The sequence below is a fragment of the Trachymyrmex septentrionalis genome, unplaced genomic scaffold (genome assembly GCF_001594115.1).
Source record: "Trachymyrmex septentrionalis isolate Tsep2-gDNA-1 unplaced genomic scaffold, Tsep1.0 scaffold11, whole genome shotgun sequence".
NCBI classification, from domain to species: domain Eukaryota; kingdom Metazoa; phylum Arthropoda; class Insecta; order Hymenoptera; family Formicidae; genus Trachymyrmex; species Trachymyrmex septentrionalis.
In genome coordinates, this window is record NW_017304228.1 from 330526 (window position 1) to 349453 (window position 18928).

Here is an 18928-nt window from a genome sequence, read left to right on the forward strand (position 1 = left end):
AACAGTGTAAAGCTTTAGACACAACGCGAAGCAACAGCGATAAGAATAGAGTAAATAAGCAATATATAATTGTCGCGTCTCGTTGCGTAATGCCGCGAAAGAAATAAAAGGCCTGCAATCAATTTCGCATATAGAGTGTAGCAAATTCTCTCACCTGCTTCAAGATTATAGCGTACCTATATAAACAAAATGAAAAATCTGAATGGTAAGCTATAAGGCGATAAATACATAATTTCACCTCGCCAGAAATTATTATTGCTCTATTCTGTGTTCATTAATATGCATTGTATGCATTAATATATGCATTTCCGAATGTTGGGTTCTTCTATTTTTACCGTTATTTCTATCGTTATTGCTGTTACCTTATATTTAAAACATGTACTACAAGATAAATTATCATTTCGTGGCTCTAGGATAAAAAATACGTTCTATTTTCTCGTGAACTCGGGCGTTCTAAACTTAACCGGTGTGCTTGCTCGGTATTAATTTTAGTAGATCTTTGCCGACACTGCGCGAGCCGCATATTTGCTTTCCCGCGGATGAAGGATCGGAAAAACAACTAACATAACGCGAAATGCCTGGTTAACGTAATGGCACTGTTTTCTTTCGTGCTTGCAGAATGTGTCAAGATGACATCTATCTCCTATTTATGTGGCATCATCGTTATCCTGCTTTACAGTCCGATCGCATATACATGCGGTAAGTTTTTTAGAACGGTGTTACGTAAATATACTCCGAGCACCGTGTGAAAGAGGATAATAATGATACTTTTGATAACAGAGAACGACAAGATTCCTGAGATGAATATGTCCTTTACTCGACACCCTCAACCTCTAGCAGTTCCGTTATATGATGACGTGAACTTTGAGTGTAGTCTCAACATCCCTGCGGAGCGTTTCGCTTGGCATCACAGGCCTCTGGGTTCAAACAAATGGACACTATCGTCTGATACCTACAGCAATACTAGTGGCAAAACGTCTCGGCTCATTGTCTCCTTTGACAATGTATCGAAGGCCGGAGATTATCGTTGCATTGCGTTCTTCGGTGAGCCACCCCAAAAATTAGTATCTTACATACTTTATTTAATCTGTTTTTTATCTGCAGAAGCTATGCGTTTTGCTGCAGATACTTTTAGGCTGCTCTTCGCCCTAATAAAGTGAACTACAATGTTTACGAAACATTGTATTGGCATTCTGATAATAGATTTGGACAAGGATATAACCCGCAAAACGCATAGCTCCTGTATAGGAAATTTTTGTGGAAGCCTTAAAAGTTTTCTGTCTTATTCTATTTAACTTTACTTTGTTTTATTTAACACAAATATCAAGATTGTGCTACCTACGAGAGAGATCTTGGTTTTTACACCAAGAGATTTGTATATACTTTTTTTAATTTCTTCGCAGGTAGCAGTGGATTAGTGTCGGATCCAGCGAGACTAACGCTCGCGACGATACAGGAATTCTCCGATAAAAACGATGTCTACATCGAGGTGGCGGAGGGTAACACCGTACCTATTACATGTCCTGTTCCATATTCCGAACCGGAAGCCATAGTGCAATTTTACAAAAACGACATGCTCATCAAGGACGCGAATCTAGTGAATGGCAAAACCATGGTCATCAAGGATGTCAAATTGGCGGACAGTGGATCATACTATTGTAGCGTTAACAATTATATAACGACGGTAACATTGACGAGCAATCATAAGACCATCTTAACGGTACACGCGAACTTGACTTTCCAACCGCCGTATCTTACCAAGCTACCACAAACGGAATATATAGTTATGCGTGGTAAGAATGTTACGTTGGAGTGTTTCGGCGCTGGATATCCTATACCACACGTCACCTGGAGTCGCCTAGGCGGTTCTTTACCATCTAAGTCCGTGAAATCGTCCATCGGTTTGACGTTGGTCCATGTTCAACCGTCTGATCGTGGGGAATATGATTGTGTGTGGAGCTACGATGTCCGACAGATAAAATCGGCGATCATTTTAAGAGTGGTGGAACCACCGAGGGTCACGAGACAGCCAAGCGCGTGCAAATTTCACGAAGGCGGAAAATTGCAGCTCTCGTGTAACGTAACAGGCGAGCCGCAACCAATCGTCGAATGGCTTATCAACGGAGAGTCCTTAATGCCTAGTAAGACACAGGAGATGATAGCCTCTACTCTTCTTATATCTGAGGTCGAGAAAAAGCACGCTGGGATCGTTCAGTGCGTCGCCAGCAACGACTACGGATCGCATTCGGGATACAACCTGTTGCAGGTTCAACCGAAAGAGCATATTGTCGGCGGCAAGGCCGAATCGAAGCCGAACTACGGGACTGTATCAAGGCATAAGCATACCAGGGGCGGTGGTAGACGTAACAAAAATAAAGAAGCAAAGAAAAAGGGAGATGGAGGTAATTATTTGTTTTGTGTTATCGTTTCGTATATTTTGTTATCATTTTATCAAACGTTTAGCTGAGATATCGTCGATTAAGTCTCTTCAGCATGATTTTCTTTTATGAAGAATTACAGAACTCAATTTTTATTAAGATTAAAATGAACGGGGTTTTAATTTTAACTGCATTTTTTATGTGATTAATTTTAACATAGTATAGTCATTTATTTGACGATTAACTTTTGGCGTTTTGGACCGAGATTTTTAATTGAATATAAAATTTCATAAACACAAACTGAAAAAAATTAAAAGATTATAGTGCAATTTCAATTGTTAATTTTATCTTTAATGTTATTTTTTATACCTAATTTTTTTTTTTTCAATTGTGAATATAATGAATCCAATCTCCATATTATACAGATAGCATCCAGATTGATATATTAAATATGCATGTATAAAACAAGAAGATCGAATTTTTTGCGTGGGTCCGGGGGGCGGAGCCCCTAGTCAGAGCTCGCGAGCCTCCAAAGGCAGCAGCGCGAGCAAGCTAGTTGTTTTTATCACTTTTCCTCCGAACGATGCCTTCCCTACGCTTACCGCCCACCATTGACTCAATAGTGTAGCCTTTGGTGGATAATTCTACCGCTTCGATATATGAGCTCTAATTAGTTTGACCGTGTTCGGACATTGTCAGTACTAAAAATTTATAATATATATAACATAAACTATACTGTCAGTATATATTTAAACACGGCCTTAACGTACAAGCAAAAAGAACTACCATGAAAATTAATGCTCTCAATACTGATATTCTTATGAAGATGAAAACGTATGGAATTCTCACTCAACTTGTTATTGTTATGAATTACATAATTATTGAAAAAAAGTGGTCACACTCTTAATCTTTTTTTTTTACATATTCTACATTTTCATTCCAATAACATTTTAATTCTATTGTTATCTTTTACATTTTAATCAAAAGATTGACTCCCCTCTATTAAATTTTGTCCTCCTTTCAGCAGAAATCGAGTTGACTCCTCCCGATGTGCCCATCATCACGAGATTATCTGATATCTCCGTTATGGTGCGATGGACAGTACCGAAGAACACGGGCCTGCCAATACAATTTTTCAAAGTTCAATATCGAGAGATAGGCTCAAAGATAAATGGTAAACAGACGAAGTGGATGACTGCCAACTCTGAGATACCGAATCATGTGCGGTCCTTCGAAGTGGGCGACTTGCAGACTGAACATACCTATCGATTTAGAATCGCTGCAGTATACTCAAATAACGACAACAAATTGAGTAAGAATTCCGTACGTTTTCATCTCCATAGGGATACCGGTATTGAGAGCACTAAAATGCCAATACCTCTATTGACTAGAATTGAAGCGTTAGGGCCACATGAGATGTTATTGCTTTGGCAGAATCCCAACAGATCAGCAAAAATCGACGGATTTTATATATATCATCGGGCTTCCACCTCAGCCGGTGAATATTTGAAAACCACTGTCGAGGGAAAGGATGCTTCCAACATGACCATTTCTCACTTATTACCCGATACTCCATATGAATTTAAAATTCAAAGCTTCTCTGTAGATGCGGCATCAGAATTTTCTCAAATATTGCGACATAAAACTGAAAAGCTCGTTGTTGAGCATCCAGTTCAGCAAGTCGTGGCAGAAAATAAATTGAGACCGAGCGAGAATAACAAGAACGTTAGTATACACGCCATAATTGGTGGAGTATTTGGAGCATCGGTCATTCTGGTCGCTCTTGCCTTCGCAGCGAGATTCCTGTACAAAAGAGCCAAGTATAAGCAAAGTCAGGAATCGCAAAGTGAAGGTGTGTTTTGAAAAAAAAAATTGATAAAACGGAATTCTTCCATAATCTTGAACATAGATAACATACTCTTTTTTTTTACAAGCAGGTAAACCAATAACAAATGGACGAGTAATGAACGGTGGAGTCACAGACTCCAAGATTAACATTACATCCAATCCGCTTGCCGGCCTCGACACATCCGAAGATATAATGCAGCCTAAGGTCAGTATTTGTAAGTAACAACATTTGCACTTTTATTTCACTGGAAGAAAGTAACGGAACTGAATTCGGTCATTTGGCATTGATCCATCGATAATGAGAAGGCATTTTGCTTTCAAGCTTTCAATTCTATAGCTGCGCTCGCTTTGGGTGCGACATACACGACTTGTTGCTCAACTTTAATCAGTCATTTACTTTCCTTCCGGAAGTCAGTACGATTCTAGACGAGCGCGGAAAAGTACACGTTAATCACGTACATACATAAAAATTCTACCGCTTTAACAATTGAATTAACTTTGCATTTATTTTAAGATCTTTCAGTATCAACATTGACTTCTGCTCTCGTCTAATAAGTGTAAATCCGACATTAAATTGCCCGATATATTAAGGAGACTAGTCTTTTCTAGTTTTAGCATTGGTCGCGCGCTGCTCTTTAATTCTACTCGCTCTCTGCACTCTCTCTGGAGCCGCTTTTCTTTTGTTTTTCCGAACGCGACACACGCACGTTACCACTTACACGCTCTAGATCTGAAAAAAGAAGCGAACGAACACGCATGTTTCTAAATCCAGAGCGGACAACAGTCGTCCATGGAAATGACGTCGTTTCTAAACGGCCAAAACAACAATGGCAGCAACAACGGCCATAACAACGGCGATGCAGCTGGGTCTGACGTGAACGTCACGTCACATAGCGAACCATCGTCTCTACGCCAAGGGCCGCTACCTATCGAACAACGTTTGTGAGAATGATTGCAGCTATATCTCTGTTTTATAGACGGTAAGAATACGACTCGACCTGACCCGCATCCTCGAAGACGGACGTTTACACCGTTAATCGAACCCACGAATATTAATGAATTTTATTTCGCGGGAAGAAAAACGTAAGGGCTTGTCGATACGTTATCTCATTGAAAAATATAACTTATAGACTGTATTAACGTTCAGCTATTATCGCAACGATGAGACTGTTGCAAGACATTTACAGGGTGTCTTAAGTAGATATGCTCAAATGTATTCGCTACTGTAGATTGGGATTTATTTCACGCAACTTGCATGAGAAAAGATCTGCGTCGTCGTAGATTTCTCGGCAAGTGTGATGTATTTTTTATATTCAGTATAACTCAATGATTATCGAATATAGTATTATATATAAACAGATACTTCTTTTCAAGTCTTCTGTTTATCGATGCGAAGATAGTATTTCAGACGAAATAGTCCCATTTTATAGTGCATCATTAGAAAGTAAAAATGATTCGTCTGCATCCTATGACATATTCTTTATCTTTTTCTTTCTTTTTATAAGAATTTTATTGATACCCTTGTTCGTTAAGTAGATGTGAAATTAAATTAATGTACCTGCGAAATAACTGACTTAACTGTTACACATCTATTTAACGGTTGTGAACTAGTGAGCATTGACTAATATTGTTCAGTAATTTTTTTATCCCTTTTTCGTGGTTTCTATCCCTTTACACACTTTCACAAGCGAACTATATTTTTTAAAAACTTTATACTAAAAGTTTATGTATTTCTAAGACCCGGTTGCACCAACGTTACTTTGATTTTAAGCGAAACTTAAAACTTTATCTCGTTTTAAAATCGAAAAGAGACAGAGATAAAGAGAGTTTTATACCTCGCTTAAAATTAAAGTAACGTTAGTGCAACCGGACCTTAAATACATAACTTAAAGATACACGATACGTATAGTTACATTAACTATTCGCGAATGTTAAAAATAAGGTAGTGTTATTTTATGAATAGAGACTTACTAGTAATATTCTTTTTTATAAAATAATTAAGACGTAATGTGGTTTTTTGAGTCATATATTGTTAACATTATCTTGGTGTGTATGCCTGTTATTTTTATAAGTGTTTTCCTAGCTGCAAAAAAAAGATCAAATAATTTACTATATATTATTCGTGACCAATGCAATACTATACGTCATGATATCTCTGACGGTGATTTGTTATCAAAATTGTACATGTATATAAAACGTTATTTTGAGAGCAGAAACGTTATAATATATGGTGAGCAAAGGAAAAGAATATGATAAAATTATATTTTGATAATTAATATTAGTATGGCAGCAAAAGACAAAAATTGTAAATATGAGTGTACAAAACTTTTCTAATAAATTGTTTAAGCGTTTGGCTTACGAAAATATTGCAATTCACAATCTGTGAATTAACATAATGAAGCTAGTGAAAATATACATGTAAATATTAGGATAGTACTCAAGCGACACGAATGAATATATGTGCCTTACATCTTGCCTGAGGATAATGATTACGAAAAAAATAACGATTATTTATATATTTCTGTACATGTATGCCATCATTTTTTGTGTACTTAATTTTTATAAAATAAATTATATTTAAAAAAAAAATGAAAAAATGTGAGATACACGAGCCTGTGCGAAATAAAGCTTTATCAAGCATTCCTTTTTTAATTCAGTGAGATTTTATAATTATATTTGAACGTAACATGCTTTAAATATAACGATTATGCGATTAGGTAAATAATCATTGACAAAGTACTGTTGAAAATCCAGGGCTGAATGTTTTTCATTAAAAGAGATATTTATTCCAATAATGAAATATTAGAATTGTCTACTCAGTGGACATCAACTAAAAATAACATAACATTTATGATATAATTTACATTCAACATTGTAACTGTTATGTAACATCATATGTTATTGTTTGCGTCCAACGGTTGAGTGAGCGCTCGCTGTTATTGATGTTCTTTTAGATCATCGAATTAGCATTTTAGATCTGAAAGAATACATCAATAGCGAGCGCTTACTCAACTGTTGAGTTCGTTGAACACAGCCGTCGTCGTTATTGTTATGTGTGATTGTTATGAATTACACATTATTAATATACATTATGAAAATATCATTTTAGTGGTTATACTCTTAATTTGGAATAACAACGCATATACCAATATATTTATATTGTTGAAAGATCAAATTATATATATTTATATTATTTTTAGTTAGTGTCGACTGGATGTATGATCTATAATTCTCGAAATTCAGGATAAAATTGCAATGTTATATTATAAATTCAATTATCACACTTTTTTATATATAAAATTCTATTCATAAAATTAATCATTTCTATATACATATGTTGCACATGTTTTTATATGTATAATATTCAATATATAGTTTATTTACGTGTGATTTTTTAAAGTTTTTTGCGTATTACGTATATATGTACGTAGAATTACGAAAATATTTTTGTCACGAGTTATATAAGTTCAAAATATGAATTTAATGATTTTTCTTATTTCTTATTACGGCCATCGGAACGTTTTTGAATCAAAAGACTGATCCCGCCGACACCTGTGTCTCTTCCGGCCAGCTGAACAGAGGGCGCCCGACGGTTCCGCTGCGTGGATTTAAAAGTAACCGTAAACCGCGTGTAACACGACCTCGGAGAGTCTGCGGATTGTATGCGTTCGTATGTATATGTATAAATAAATAAATTGAGTGAAACATCACAGAGAACATTGTCCTTCGCGCGGATTTAAAAGTAACCGTAAACCGCGTGTATCATATATCTCGGAGAGTCTGCGGATTGTAATGTTCATTGTAGAATTCATCAAACCAAGGAACGAAGCAAGGTAACTAGTCTATAACTCAGGCTGAAAACGATTCATGAGGTTTGTCAGAATAACGCATATCGACTTTTCTTCTGTTTTTTTTTCTCTCTTTATTAGCGACCGTGAGAAACCATAAAGGCCGGTAGATCTCCTCAACGGCCGGCGGGGCAGAGACTTGAGATCAGAATGTGCGATTTAATAGATCTGAACAGTCCGGACGTGAGGGGAGCGCTAGAACCGGCGAAATTGGCATCGCCGTTAATCCCGGTGCCAAAGAGTGTCGAGTGCGATGATGGAACAGACTTGGAATCGGTGACGAAGAAGCGTGAGGATGATGGCAATAATCCATTCGACCAAGTGTTGCACGAAACCGTCGAGTACGTCAGCAAGAAGGGTGATCCCTTCGAGGTGATGTTACAACGAGCTTTAAGATCTAAGAGTTTGAGGAACGCACAATCCATGGACTTCACAGACGACTTTACACCGAGGAAAAAGAGATACTTTAAAACGATGAACAAGACATTGGGTATGCTCGACGAGTCGTTGTTCAAAAGCAGGTTTGGCTTGTTCAACGGAGACAAGAAGGAAGCAAAGATCAAGACGAAGAGAAACGTTGGTATTAATGCAAGAAACGCTGACGTTTGTGACAGCGATACAGCAGATAGTGTGTCTCTCTCTAAGCAGGAACATAAGATATCTGTTGTTGCTTTAGACTCACTTGAGTTGTCTATTTTAAACCAGTCTGCGATGAACGATACGCTGCTGGAAGGATTTCCTAAATCCAAGGAGACTGACAAGGTGTCACTTTTTCTAGAGAAAGATATGGCATTTGAAGAATCTGTCTTCCCTCCAAATGTCAAACATTTAAAACTGTCAGATACTCAGCGTTCGTTATCACAGGGATCTGGAAAATCACCAACAGGATTACTATATCAGAATAGAAGATCACAATCCGTAACAGAGAACCAGAGAAAAGTGCAGAGTGATAACAGCACTATGTCGTCCTTCCTAGACAGAGGCTTCATGGAGAGTAGAAGCGAGCAATCTGTGTTATCCAGTTTATCAAATATCTCGTCTATAACAAAATTGACTTCTGCTTCACTATCGTCAATACTGTCGAATGATCCTATGAATCACGCTTTCTTGAATAACAGCTCGTTGAAAATGGGTCAGGATAAGATGAGTACAACTGAAAGTTCTATGGAAACGAAGCTGAAGCAGTACGACTTATCGGACTTGACAGAAAAATTTAACAAATTGAAATGCATTATGAATAATACAACCAATATCTTGAGCATAACAGAGGAAGACTCGAATTCCACGAAAGAAGAAAATATCAAACGAATTGCGAATAATAAATTAATAGATGTCGATATATTTGTTCCAGAACAAAATAAAGAATTTAACAGAAGCTCATCTTCCACTTGTTCTTCGGACTCTGTATTCACTGTAAGATATTTAATATAATTACATTTTATATAGCATTTAGATTTATTTTATTAAAAAATGTGTTTAAATTTGGGTTTATCATTTAGTAAACATTTAAATCTAAATGAATGGTTTCACAAAAATAATTTATTTCTAAATTATTTTTTTTTGATATTGAAGCAGAACATAAAAATTAATTACAGAATACAAGTAAAGTCGATAAGTCCATACTGAAAGAAGCCAAGGTACTTGCAAAGACTTTTGAGGAATTGACATCGAAAACTGATTCTGGATGTAAGTATGACTTTATGTATTTATTATAACACTCACAATTAATTTAAGTTCTTAGCAATTCTTCTTTTAACGTTCTTTTTTTTACCAGCTAATACAGAAGATGATTTTATTTCAAATAATACTCGGTGGATGTCAGAATTACTACCGGCATTTGAGGATGAACCTGTGGTAAAGGATTTAATTGATTTACCTGTATCGCCGAAAGGAAATTCAAAAGACATTAAAAACAGTGATACAAAGCAATCTTCTGCAAATATCGATAGCGCGGAAGAGAATATATTTAAAGAAATGGAATCACCATTTACCGATAGTTCTGTTGTAAAACAAAACATAACTTCATTATTGTTGGATCTTAGAAAATTAGTTAAAGAAAGTAACCCGAAAGCTAAAAAATTACTCGACGATCTTGAAAATATTTTGGATATTAATTATAAAAATAATACAGAATTATTAGTAAGTTGTTTCAATACGTCAAATAAATTACAAAGTTCTCTGAAAATATCTTCGGAAAGTATTGAAAGATTCGATAAATCAAGTACAGGTAAAAGCGAAGAAAAAGAAGATGGTAAAATATTCTCAGAAAAGCTTTATAGTGATGAAAAATCGCTGCCAGATATAAATAAATTGAAAGATACATCACAAGATATTGTCAGCATTGAGAAATCATCAAATATGTCTTTATCCTGTAAAGATAATAGCGAAGATTGTATGAATACATCTAATTTATCAGAATACAGTAAACATAAAGAAAAAGATAATCAAGTGGATAAAAAGATAGCGATAGAACTGTTGGTAAATCTTAAAAAATTATTGAGTGGTCAAGCTGAAGATGCTATGACAATAAAGTTACTTAAAAATATAGGAAGGACGTTAAATACCGCATTAAATAGCACTGAACATGAAATGCAAGCGAATTACATTGAAAAGCAGAATATTCAACAGACTACGCCTGTACGAAATCGTCAAGAATTTAGTCGTAATATGCATTCGTCACTTTCGACAAAAGTGGCGCCTAGACGAAGCTTAGAGTCAAAATCTAAAGTGAGTAAATATTTACTTTATCTTCTACGATAAAATTTTAATCTTCTTATGTATTATTGTATTTTTGCCGTTTGAGAAGATAGATAGAAGAAGTATATCCGCAACTGAGTCGTCGCCCAAGAACACACAAATATACAGACGTAAGAATACATCTGAATCTGAGAACCGTCAGAAACGTTTTTCAAGCGATCCCGGATTTATTAACAATTTATCAAATAAAAAACTTATATCAGAAGCGTACAACTCAAAAAAGGGTAATTTATATTATATATTCTGCGCATTATTACATGATTATTTAGATATATAAATAATTGAATTACATTTTGAAATGTAGATAATATACATTTGTGACATATAGGGTGGTGAAGTACTCTCAAAAATTTTAAGGGGTGATTCCTTCACACTAAGGGCCGGTTGTTCCACCTTTTGGTAAATTTTACTTGTTGGGTAAATAGCAAGATTACTCAATCACATGCGTGGATTATCAGATTTACCTCACAGGTAAAATTTACCAAAAGGTGGAACAATCGGCTCTAAATTAAGACGAAAATTTCATGTAATTGTATGCTCGAAATGGCATTTCAAAGATACACAGGATGTCAAAATTAAAAAAAAACATTTTTTCCAAAAATTTCAAAAACCACTTTGTGTTATTTTGATAAAACTTTAAACATATACAAAGTTTCAATTTTTGCATCCTGTATATTTAAAACATAATCGCATAAAAATTTTCGTCTTGATTTATAGTGTGAGGAATTACTCCTTAAAAATCTTTTAAAGTACTTAACTATTGTCCTGTATAGATAATTGAATTGAATTGTATGTTAAAATATATTTCAGTGGAAGTTGCAAAATCTAATAGCGGAAAAGAGAAATCCATTGCTGTAAGCGACGTTAAAAATAAACTGAAAAAGAGATCAGACGTAGTTAATAAAAGAGGTCCTATGAAAGCAGTGCATCCTCTAGATAATATACAGAAAAGAAGAGGTAGATCTCTCTCTTTTAAATCTGTTGTAATTAATTCGAAGAAACTTGATTAATTGATGATATCCTCGAATGCTTATGAAATAGAATTAATTATTAAATTAAAATACAAAAATTGATTTAATTTTTTATTATAATTAGCAACTAAAGATTAATATTTTATTAGCTGATAATATAATTTGTTCATTTCCACAACAATATAGCATCATTTGGGAGACAGGCGCCATCTTCTCATCATATCATTACGCCACCAAAATCCGACAAAGCTATTCCATCGGGTAATAAAATAATCAGCAGCACTCCAAATTCGACGGATAATTATTACATGCCCAAGAAACCCTCACAATCCAAACCGATAGCCTCGTCAACACCAGACGGTCAAAACAGCAAGAGTGCACCGTTGTTATCCGCTAATAAAAAGCGTAACCTTTCCTGCGATATCTCGCCGGTAACTACGCATGTAAACATGTTGAATAGCGATGAACGGAAGGACAGTCCTAAAAGGTAAGAGCAAATCGATTTAAAATAATCAGTTCTTTAGTTCATTATTTTTCAAAAACAAAAGAAAGCAGCCGATTTAAAACAATAATCACTTCTTTAGCTTTCATCATTTATTTCAAAAGTAAAAAAAGAAGGAAAAAATATGAAGAAGATGTAAGAAACGGATTCATTTATGTTTCAGAATGTCTAAGCTGCCAACGCCGAAGAAATGCACAACACCTACGCGTCAACAAACGGACAGTATTCCGAGGTTCCTAACGCCACCGAGGCATTATTCGCTCAATACGAATAATCTGCAGTCACCGCAGCGTTTGAACAAGAGCTTAATTAGTTTTCAACGGTACTCCCCTGCCAGTGAGAAGAAGAATGTCGGAAAGACAATACAGCAGAGTCCGCTGAAGGAAACTAATAGAATCACACCGAAAGTTAAACCATTTAACTTGGTACGTGTGTAACGTGTTTCGTACGAGTATTATCGGATCAATCTTTTACATTTATGCGCAGGTTTCCAAAATTAAGCGACATAGTATCAGCAATTTTGCCGAGAAGGAGAATAATTATGTGCGAGATTGAAGCGAAAAAAAGGAGCAAATTGAAACGACCGCGCCGTTGTGATATTGATTGTGTCGGAGATTGCTTCGTTGAAAAAAATTGTCGTAAGACGTACGGTTTTTGTTTTATACTCTTGTGATAATATTTATATATTTTATAATAAAATGTACGTTTCGACCGTTCGCGAATCTTAAAATAATCTCTTAGAGAGTTTTTTGCACAAACATGTATATCCTCGAATTTATTTACGCAATTTATCTTATGTTAGGCCTTTGTTACCCTCTCTCATATGTTTGTGATGCACACGCTGATTATTCAATTGCTACAAGCCTGCATGAGACCTACAGTTTTAATATCGGTTCCGAACAGCGGATTTTTCGAGAAGTGTTTTTGTGGACAAGGATATTCTCGAGAGGTTGCTGACGTTTTACGAGAGGAGACACGTAGATATTTTAATTCCTATTGGGATCGAACCCGGAATCTCTGGTATATAAACCAGCGCGCTGTCTGCCATGCCACCACGCTCACGCACTTTATCAAAATAATTTAAAATAATAGAAGAAGAAAAAGTGATGCGTACCTTTTTTTAACGGTCATTTTTAAAAAGTATTTTTAAAAATGGATAAAGCCTCTTAGGCCGTATAATGTTTATTTCGTTTTGATAAAAAAGAAAATATGATTTTATATCTTTGTCTATAAGTTGGCGCGTAAAAAATGTACAGGTTGCGCATCACTGGTTTAAAACAATGCAATAATGAAATCCCAGGTTTATGAAAAAATTAATATGAGATTCGACGAGAGGCGAATTATATACGAAGGTTCAGGATATAACTCCGATAATTTTGAATATGTTTCAATAACATGCTTTAAAAATTTATTTCCCCTTTACTTCCTCCCAGCTGTGTGTATTTAATGATTTATTGATTGCAGCATAAAATCTTCGGATGCGCAGTGTGAATTGAAAATACTTGCCGTTAATATGAAAAACTGTTATACATTTCTGTACGCGGCATTAAAAAAAAATGTTGACATCCGTTCGCGTGGAATCTGTGATTAAAATTTAAAATTGAAAAGATTGCGGCTGATCCATGCGATTCGTCTACGCATGCGCTGCCCTCCCTCCCCTCCCTCGTACGCACGCATGCGTGTACGCGCGCAGAACCATATGATCACCTCGATTCTCGCCGCCTTCGGTCGACGGCGGCGCCGCGGATTTCGGAAACGGCAGATGCAGCATTGTATCTGAGGCTGGTTTGTGGGCGTCACGTGCCTTCTCGAAAATTTTCTTTTTTTGAGAACTTGGGTGAGTTAATATAAAAATTTGAAACACTGACTCTTCTTCGACTTTCACATTCCACTTTGAACGTAATTCAAGTGGCTGCGCTGGGGAATAGACGTTCTGGTGGAGATCGCGATCGAATTCCGATCAATCTAATCGTTAGTTAATTTACCACGTACGCGCATTGTAATTCGTTCATGTTCATTTCTGCTAATGTAGTATTAATTTGGTTTAATTTAGTTTTTAGCTTTCTTCAGTTTTCTAAGAATAAAAAAAAATAAAGAGTAAATTAAATCGAGACTATTCTATAAGTGCATAATATTATTTGATATTAAGTAATATTTTAGACATATTGTTCAAATATTAAATGTAACATTTTAAGAATATTGTTCTAAAATTATATAATATTATAAGTAATATTCTCGAAATATTATAATGGAAGGTCATACTATATGTCCACTCGTGATAATATTGCATGATTATTAAAAACATTTAATGATATTATAATATTGTATAAATATTAAAAAGTATTATAGCAAAATTTACTTTAATTTGTAAAACTGTTACAACTGTTTAGTATAAATATATGTTTAAAGACTGAAAATAATTTGGACGCGCAATTGTAGAATTGGATACTTAAAATCATGCAAAAACGTTTTTTTAGCACAAGATGCAGCATAAACTGATAAAAACTTTTCGTTTGTGAATTCAAATTGCATTAAATTAAGAATAATTAATATTTATAAATAATTATTAATAATATTTCAGGAAATTAAGATATAATACTTAGGATATTATATAAGTGGGCATCTATAGAATACTCTCATAATATTACAAAATATTATATAGTATTTTCGAAATATTATAATAACTTATTTTAATTTTTTAATAATAACCGTATAACATTCTATGAATATTTTGCGCTTATAGGGTATTGTCTAATCTACATGATATTAATCTACATTGATAGAAACGAACATAAAACAGCTGGAACTTTTTTTTTCACGTATGGGAGGACGAATTACAAGTCTTGTTGTAGGCAAAATCTTATCGATTGTATTAACAGTTGATCAAATTAATCGGAATTTGGTCAAAGTTGTAAAATAAAGAATGAAACGTGAGACGAAAATTGAGACAATGAAATATAAAAGAGACATTTTCGCCTTTTAGAAACTTCATTTCTATTACTCTCTCTTATATCGACATATACTCCGATTTTTATTTTCGCCAGGACATCTATATTAGATCGAGAGAATCCCATTGCTTGCAAATTAGTTTCGCAAGTTATTATAAAAACAGAAGTTCCTTCGTCTGCTTTAAGCTCGGTTATACTAATGTAAGATTAATTTTAATCTCTGTTTAAATTTACTGTTTATCTTTTTTCTAATTCTAAGAATACAGAAAAATAAACATCAAATTTTTTACTCGTTCTTGATCTCCATTTTGGTTCAAATTTCTTTATTCGTTCGGATTTGATTTCCTGCAATGTGCGTGCGTTTAATTTCCGACACGGTTATGTGCGGCCAAAAAAAAAATTGCAAAGTGCGAAGCCTGAGCTGTTTTTCGAAACTCCTACATTAATACAAAAACTATAGTTTACGGCTGCTTTTCTTGTAGGAAACACATAGCGTTTTTAACTATAGTGGGATTGAACCGGCCTGGATTGAATTAATAGCTACGTTTAGCAGAATATTTATTTTGCAACTGTTGGAAGTTTTCTTCCTGGATTAGCTCGGATCTACAATAGATTTTTAAGCCTTAAGCCATAAGAAATGAAATCATAGTTAATTTTTTACGGCTTAACACTTAAAATATTTATTGTATGTATCCGGATTTACTATGGTAGAGCTGAAAATATGGTAGCTGTGGTACAATAAATATTTTAAAGATTTTGACCATGCATTCCAGTAAAATTAATCAAACTTATTATATATTTTATTGTAGTTTTATTAACGAATGAGAGAAATTTACATAAAATTCTCCGAAATATAATTTTAGAACTACCATACTTCCAGGATAAACTCTAAGAAAAAATTTTCTCCGCGCAGCTGTTGCGGTTGACGTTATATAGTTTACATGCTATAGTCGAAAACATTAACAATCAACACAAACGTAAAAGATAGAGCATTCGTATCGATTGTGTTAGTTGAAAGAAAAACAGCCTAATGCGGGGTCTGCAATAGAAGTCGTAACTATGACCGCTATGATTTCTATTGTAGATCTCGCATAAATGATGTAAACAAGAGTTTTAATTACTGCAGATACGTTTTAAAACGCAGTTCTGTATCGGCGACGCCTTAAGGGTATATCCATACAAACTTGCATAACATATGCATAAAGAAAATTATCCAACCGTATATCTCCTATAAAAACGCACGTAAAATATGATTGGATAATTTTATTTATACGTTTATGCGACTATATATATATGCAAGTTTGTGTAGATATACCTTAAGTCCTGAATAGATATAGTAAATCTTAAGGCCCAATTCCACCACTCACGATTAACTCTTAACCAAGGTTCAACTTGTTTCTCATCTCTTTCCAATTCTAGAATTGGAAAGAAAAACAATGAATAAGTTGAAAGGGTCCTCTACATAGGAGTCGTAGATGATCACAATCAAATATAAGGAGAATACTCGATTAGAATTGGTTGGTTTTCTACTTAAGACTCCACGACCGTCTTCGACTTCTATGTAGAGGAACCTTAAGAGTTAACCGTGAGTTGTGGAATTGGACCTAAGAAATTGATCAATCATAGTCGTGTATTTTTCTTACATTCGATTGTGTGACTTAGGCCCGTTTCTACCAACGCAGATTAACTTTAATCTCGGTTAAATTTACTCTTCGTCTTTTTCTAATTCTAAAGATTAGAAAAAGACGAAAAGTAAGTTGAACCGAGATTAAAGTTTCACCCATTATTACTCATTATTATTTAAAATAAGTTAAACCTCGATTAAAAGTTAACCATGAGTTATGAAACTGACCCTAAATGAGCCCCATGTAACCGTTGGTTAACTTAATCGAGGTTGATGAGAGATTCTAATGCCCATTTCCATCAATATAGATTAACTTTAATCTCGGTTCAATTTACTCTTCGTCTTTTTCTAATCTTTAGAACTAGAATCTGCGTTGATGGAAACGGGCCTTAGTTGTTTTCCATTTTCGCACAAGTAATACTAGTTTAAAGTTATGAATATTTTGTACTCACATAATGACTTATGTCACTACTTGTCACATAATAACGTCAATACTTTAATGACAATCTTATCGCGTAACAACATAGGTTTATAATCTCACTTTTAATATGAATTAACGTACAAAACACGGTAAAGCATACGATCGAGCTTGTGCAGAAGAAGAGATTGTATAAATTCAATTAAATCTTTAATCTTTATCTTTAATTTTTATCTTTATCTTTATCTCACTTATCAGAATGAAAAGGGACGTGCATTCAACTGACGTCACAAAAATGAGAATTATCCAAGTTTTAATATAAAAAAGAGACAACTATATTAATCTCTTGCGGCTTGAGGCTTATTACATCTATCGTAGGTATGTTTCCTATTCCTGAATAGTGCCACAAATTGAAGTGAAATCAACATAAATTTGTTTTAGAGAATAAAAAAAAAAAGACTGCGTTTCGGGCATAAAGCGGCGGGCAGCAGGCAGGCGTATGGCCGGCACTGGCGGTGCGCCGGCGGTGCGAGTACTGCGCGTTGCATGCCATCTTGGCGGTCTGTCCATATCGCGTTCGGTCGCGGCCGGCGTGCGGTCCGTTTTGTTTTCCGTCGAAATCGGTGCGGCTGATAACGCGCATCCGTCGGACTGCGCACGGACGATCCCGTGGCGATCGAGGTGTGAGACCCAGACGTCCATAGTACGTCACGTTGTATTCTCCACAGGTATGTATCGGAATTCATCATTTCGGATAGGCCCGCGATTGGGTTAACGCGCCATTCCTCTCGGTCGACAAGAAAGAAAGAGAGAGAATACGCGCGCGCGCGCGTGTGTCGATTGGCCCGTGCGGCGCGCCAGAGGAACATTCGTGATCATTCGAGCCGCGAAGGAAGCGATTGCGTTATTTTCCTGATAAGTTGAAGTCGGCCGCGTCGTGTCGTAAGAAAAGAACGACGCGCGCGCGAAAGCAAACGACGATAACGGCGGAGCGACGACGGACGGCGCGGCAGTGGCGCGCGTGAAAGATGACGAGGGCGAGATATACACGTATAACGTATTTCGGAGCAAAGTTTGGTAAGTTTGTCCCGGTCACATGCGTCTCGCGCCACGTTTTCTCGACTTTCCCCGTGAATCGCCGTAACGATAGATATTCCCGATTTCGACTCGTCCGAACATTTTTGGCCTGGCGCGAGCGAACTCGGAGCGAAGCGGAGCGCGCGATGCGCGACCGGAGAGCCACGCACCGTCGTGTGCGTGCTCGCGCGCGCGCGCGCTCCGGACGTGATCGCCGACCGGATTTCATCACGTCAACGTCGGCGACGTGTATATCGACGCGATATTGGCAAAGTGTTGAGGTATCCAAAGAACACGCAAAAAGTCCAAAATCGGGACGTAGGACGTCTTAAAAAAATCTTTTAGACGTATATTTAAAATTTTTAAAAATTATCTTTAAGTCTGTTCTTTTTGGCTGAACTTTTGCACCAGTTCATCTTTCTTCCTTTTCTCCCCAGGAGGAAAGAAGAAGAAGAAAGATAAACTGGTGCAAAAGTTCAGCGACACAAGACGTCTTGTGTCTCATTTTGGAAACACGTGTTGTCTAGATATTATAATATAATAATAAGATATATATA

General features: G+C 35.7%; 3 protein-coding genes across 11 annotated transcripts in view; all 3 read left to right on the forward strand.

The window, feature by feature from the left end:
• Positions 1–6519, forward strand: part of LOC108749614 (interference hedgehog-like) — an 11651-nt gene extending 5132 nt beyond the window's left edge. For 2 of the 6 annotated variants that reach the window (XM_018488420.1, XM_018488460.1), the window contains exons 2-7: positions 619–699; positions 781–1044; positions 1404–2402; positions 3403–4230; positions 4316–4431; positions 4999–6519. In XM_018488420.1, the coding sequence (XP_018343922.1) occupies positions 630–699; positions 781–1044; positions 1404–2402; positions 3403–4230; positions 4316–4431; positions 4999–5172 (2451 nt within the window). In that variant the 5' untranslated portion in view covers positions 619–629 and the 3' untranslated portion in view covers positions 5173–6519. Of the gene's footprint in view, positions 1–618; positions 700–780; positions 1045–1403; positions 2403–3402; positions 4231–4315; positions 4442–4835 lie in introns of all 6 variants that reach the window. The other 4 variants (XM_018488429.1, XM_018488437.1, XM_018488445.1 and 1 more) reach the window with 4 other exon arrangements.
• Positions 6520–7732: 1213 nt separating this feature from the next.
• LOC108749601 lies at positions 7733–12923 on the forward strand. 2 transcript variants are annotated; one of them, XM_018488398.1, is made up of 9 exons: positions 7733–8059; positions 8156–9487; positions 9670–9760; positions 9849–10801; positions 10878–11055; positions 11642–11788; positions 11989–12289; positions 12468–12729; positions 12791–12923. In XM_018488398.1, the coding sequence occupies exons 2-9, from the start codon at positions 8225–8227 to the stop codon at positions 12857–12859; spliced, it is 3264 nt and encodes a 1087-aa protein (XP_018343900.1). In that variant the 5' UTR covers positions 7733–8059; positions 8156–8224; the 3' UTR covers positions 12860–12923. The 2 variants fall into 2 exon arrangements, with proteins under 2 accessions (XP_018343900.1, XP_018343909.1); XM_018488407.1 differs by having other exon boundaries at positions 10881–11055.
• A 1168-nt stretch (positions 12924–14091) lies between these two features.
• Positions 14092–18928, forward strand: part of LOC108749650 — a 13263-nt gene continuing 8426 nt past the window's right edge. Inside the window, exon 1 of one of the 3 annotated variants that reach the window (XM_018488489.1) lies at positions 14092–14141. The gene's annotated coding sequence lies outside the window, so the exon portion shown is untranslated. Of the gene's footprint in view, positions 14142–17862; positions 18023–18335; positions 18372–18928 lie in introns of those variants that run through there. The other 2 variants (XM_018488473.1, XM_018488498.1) reach the window with 2 other exon arrangements.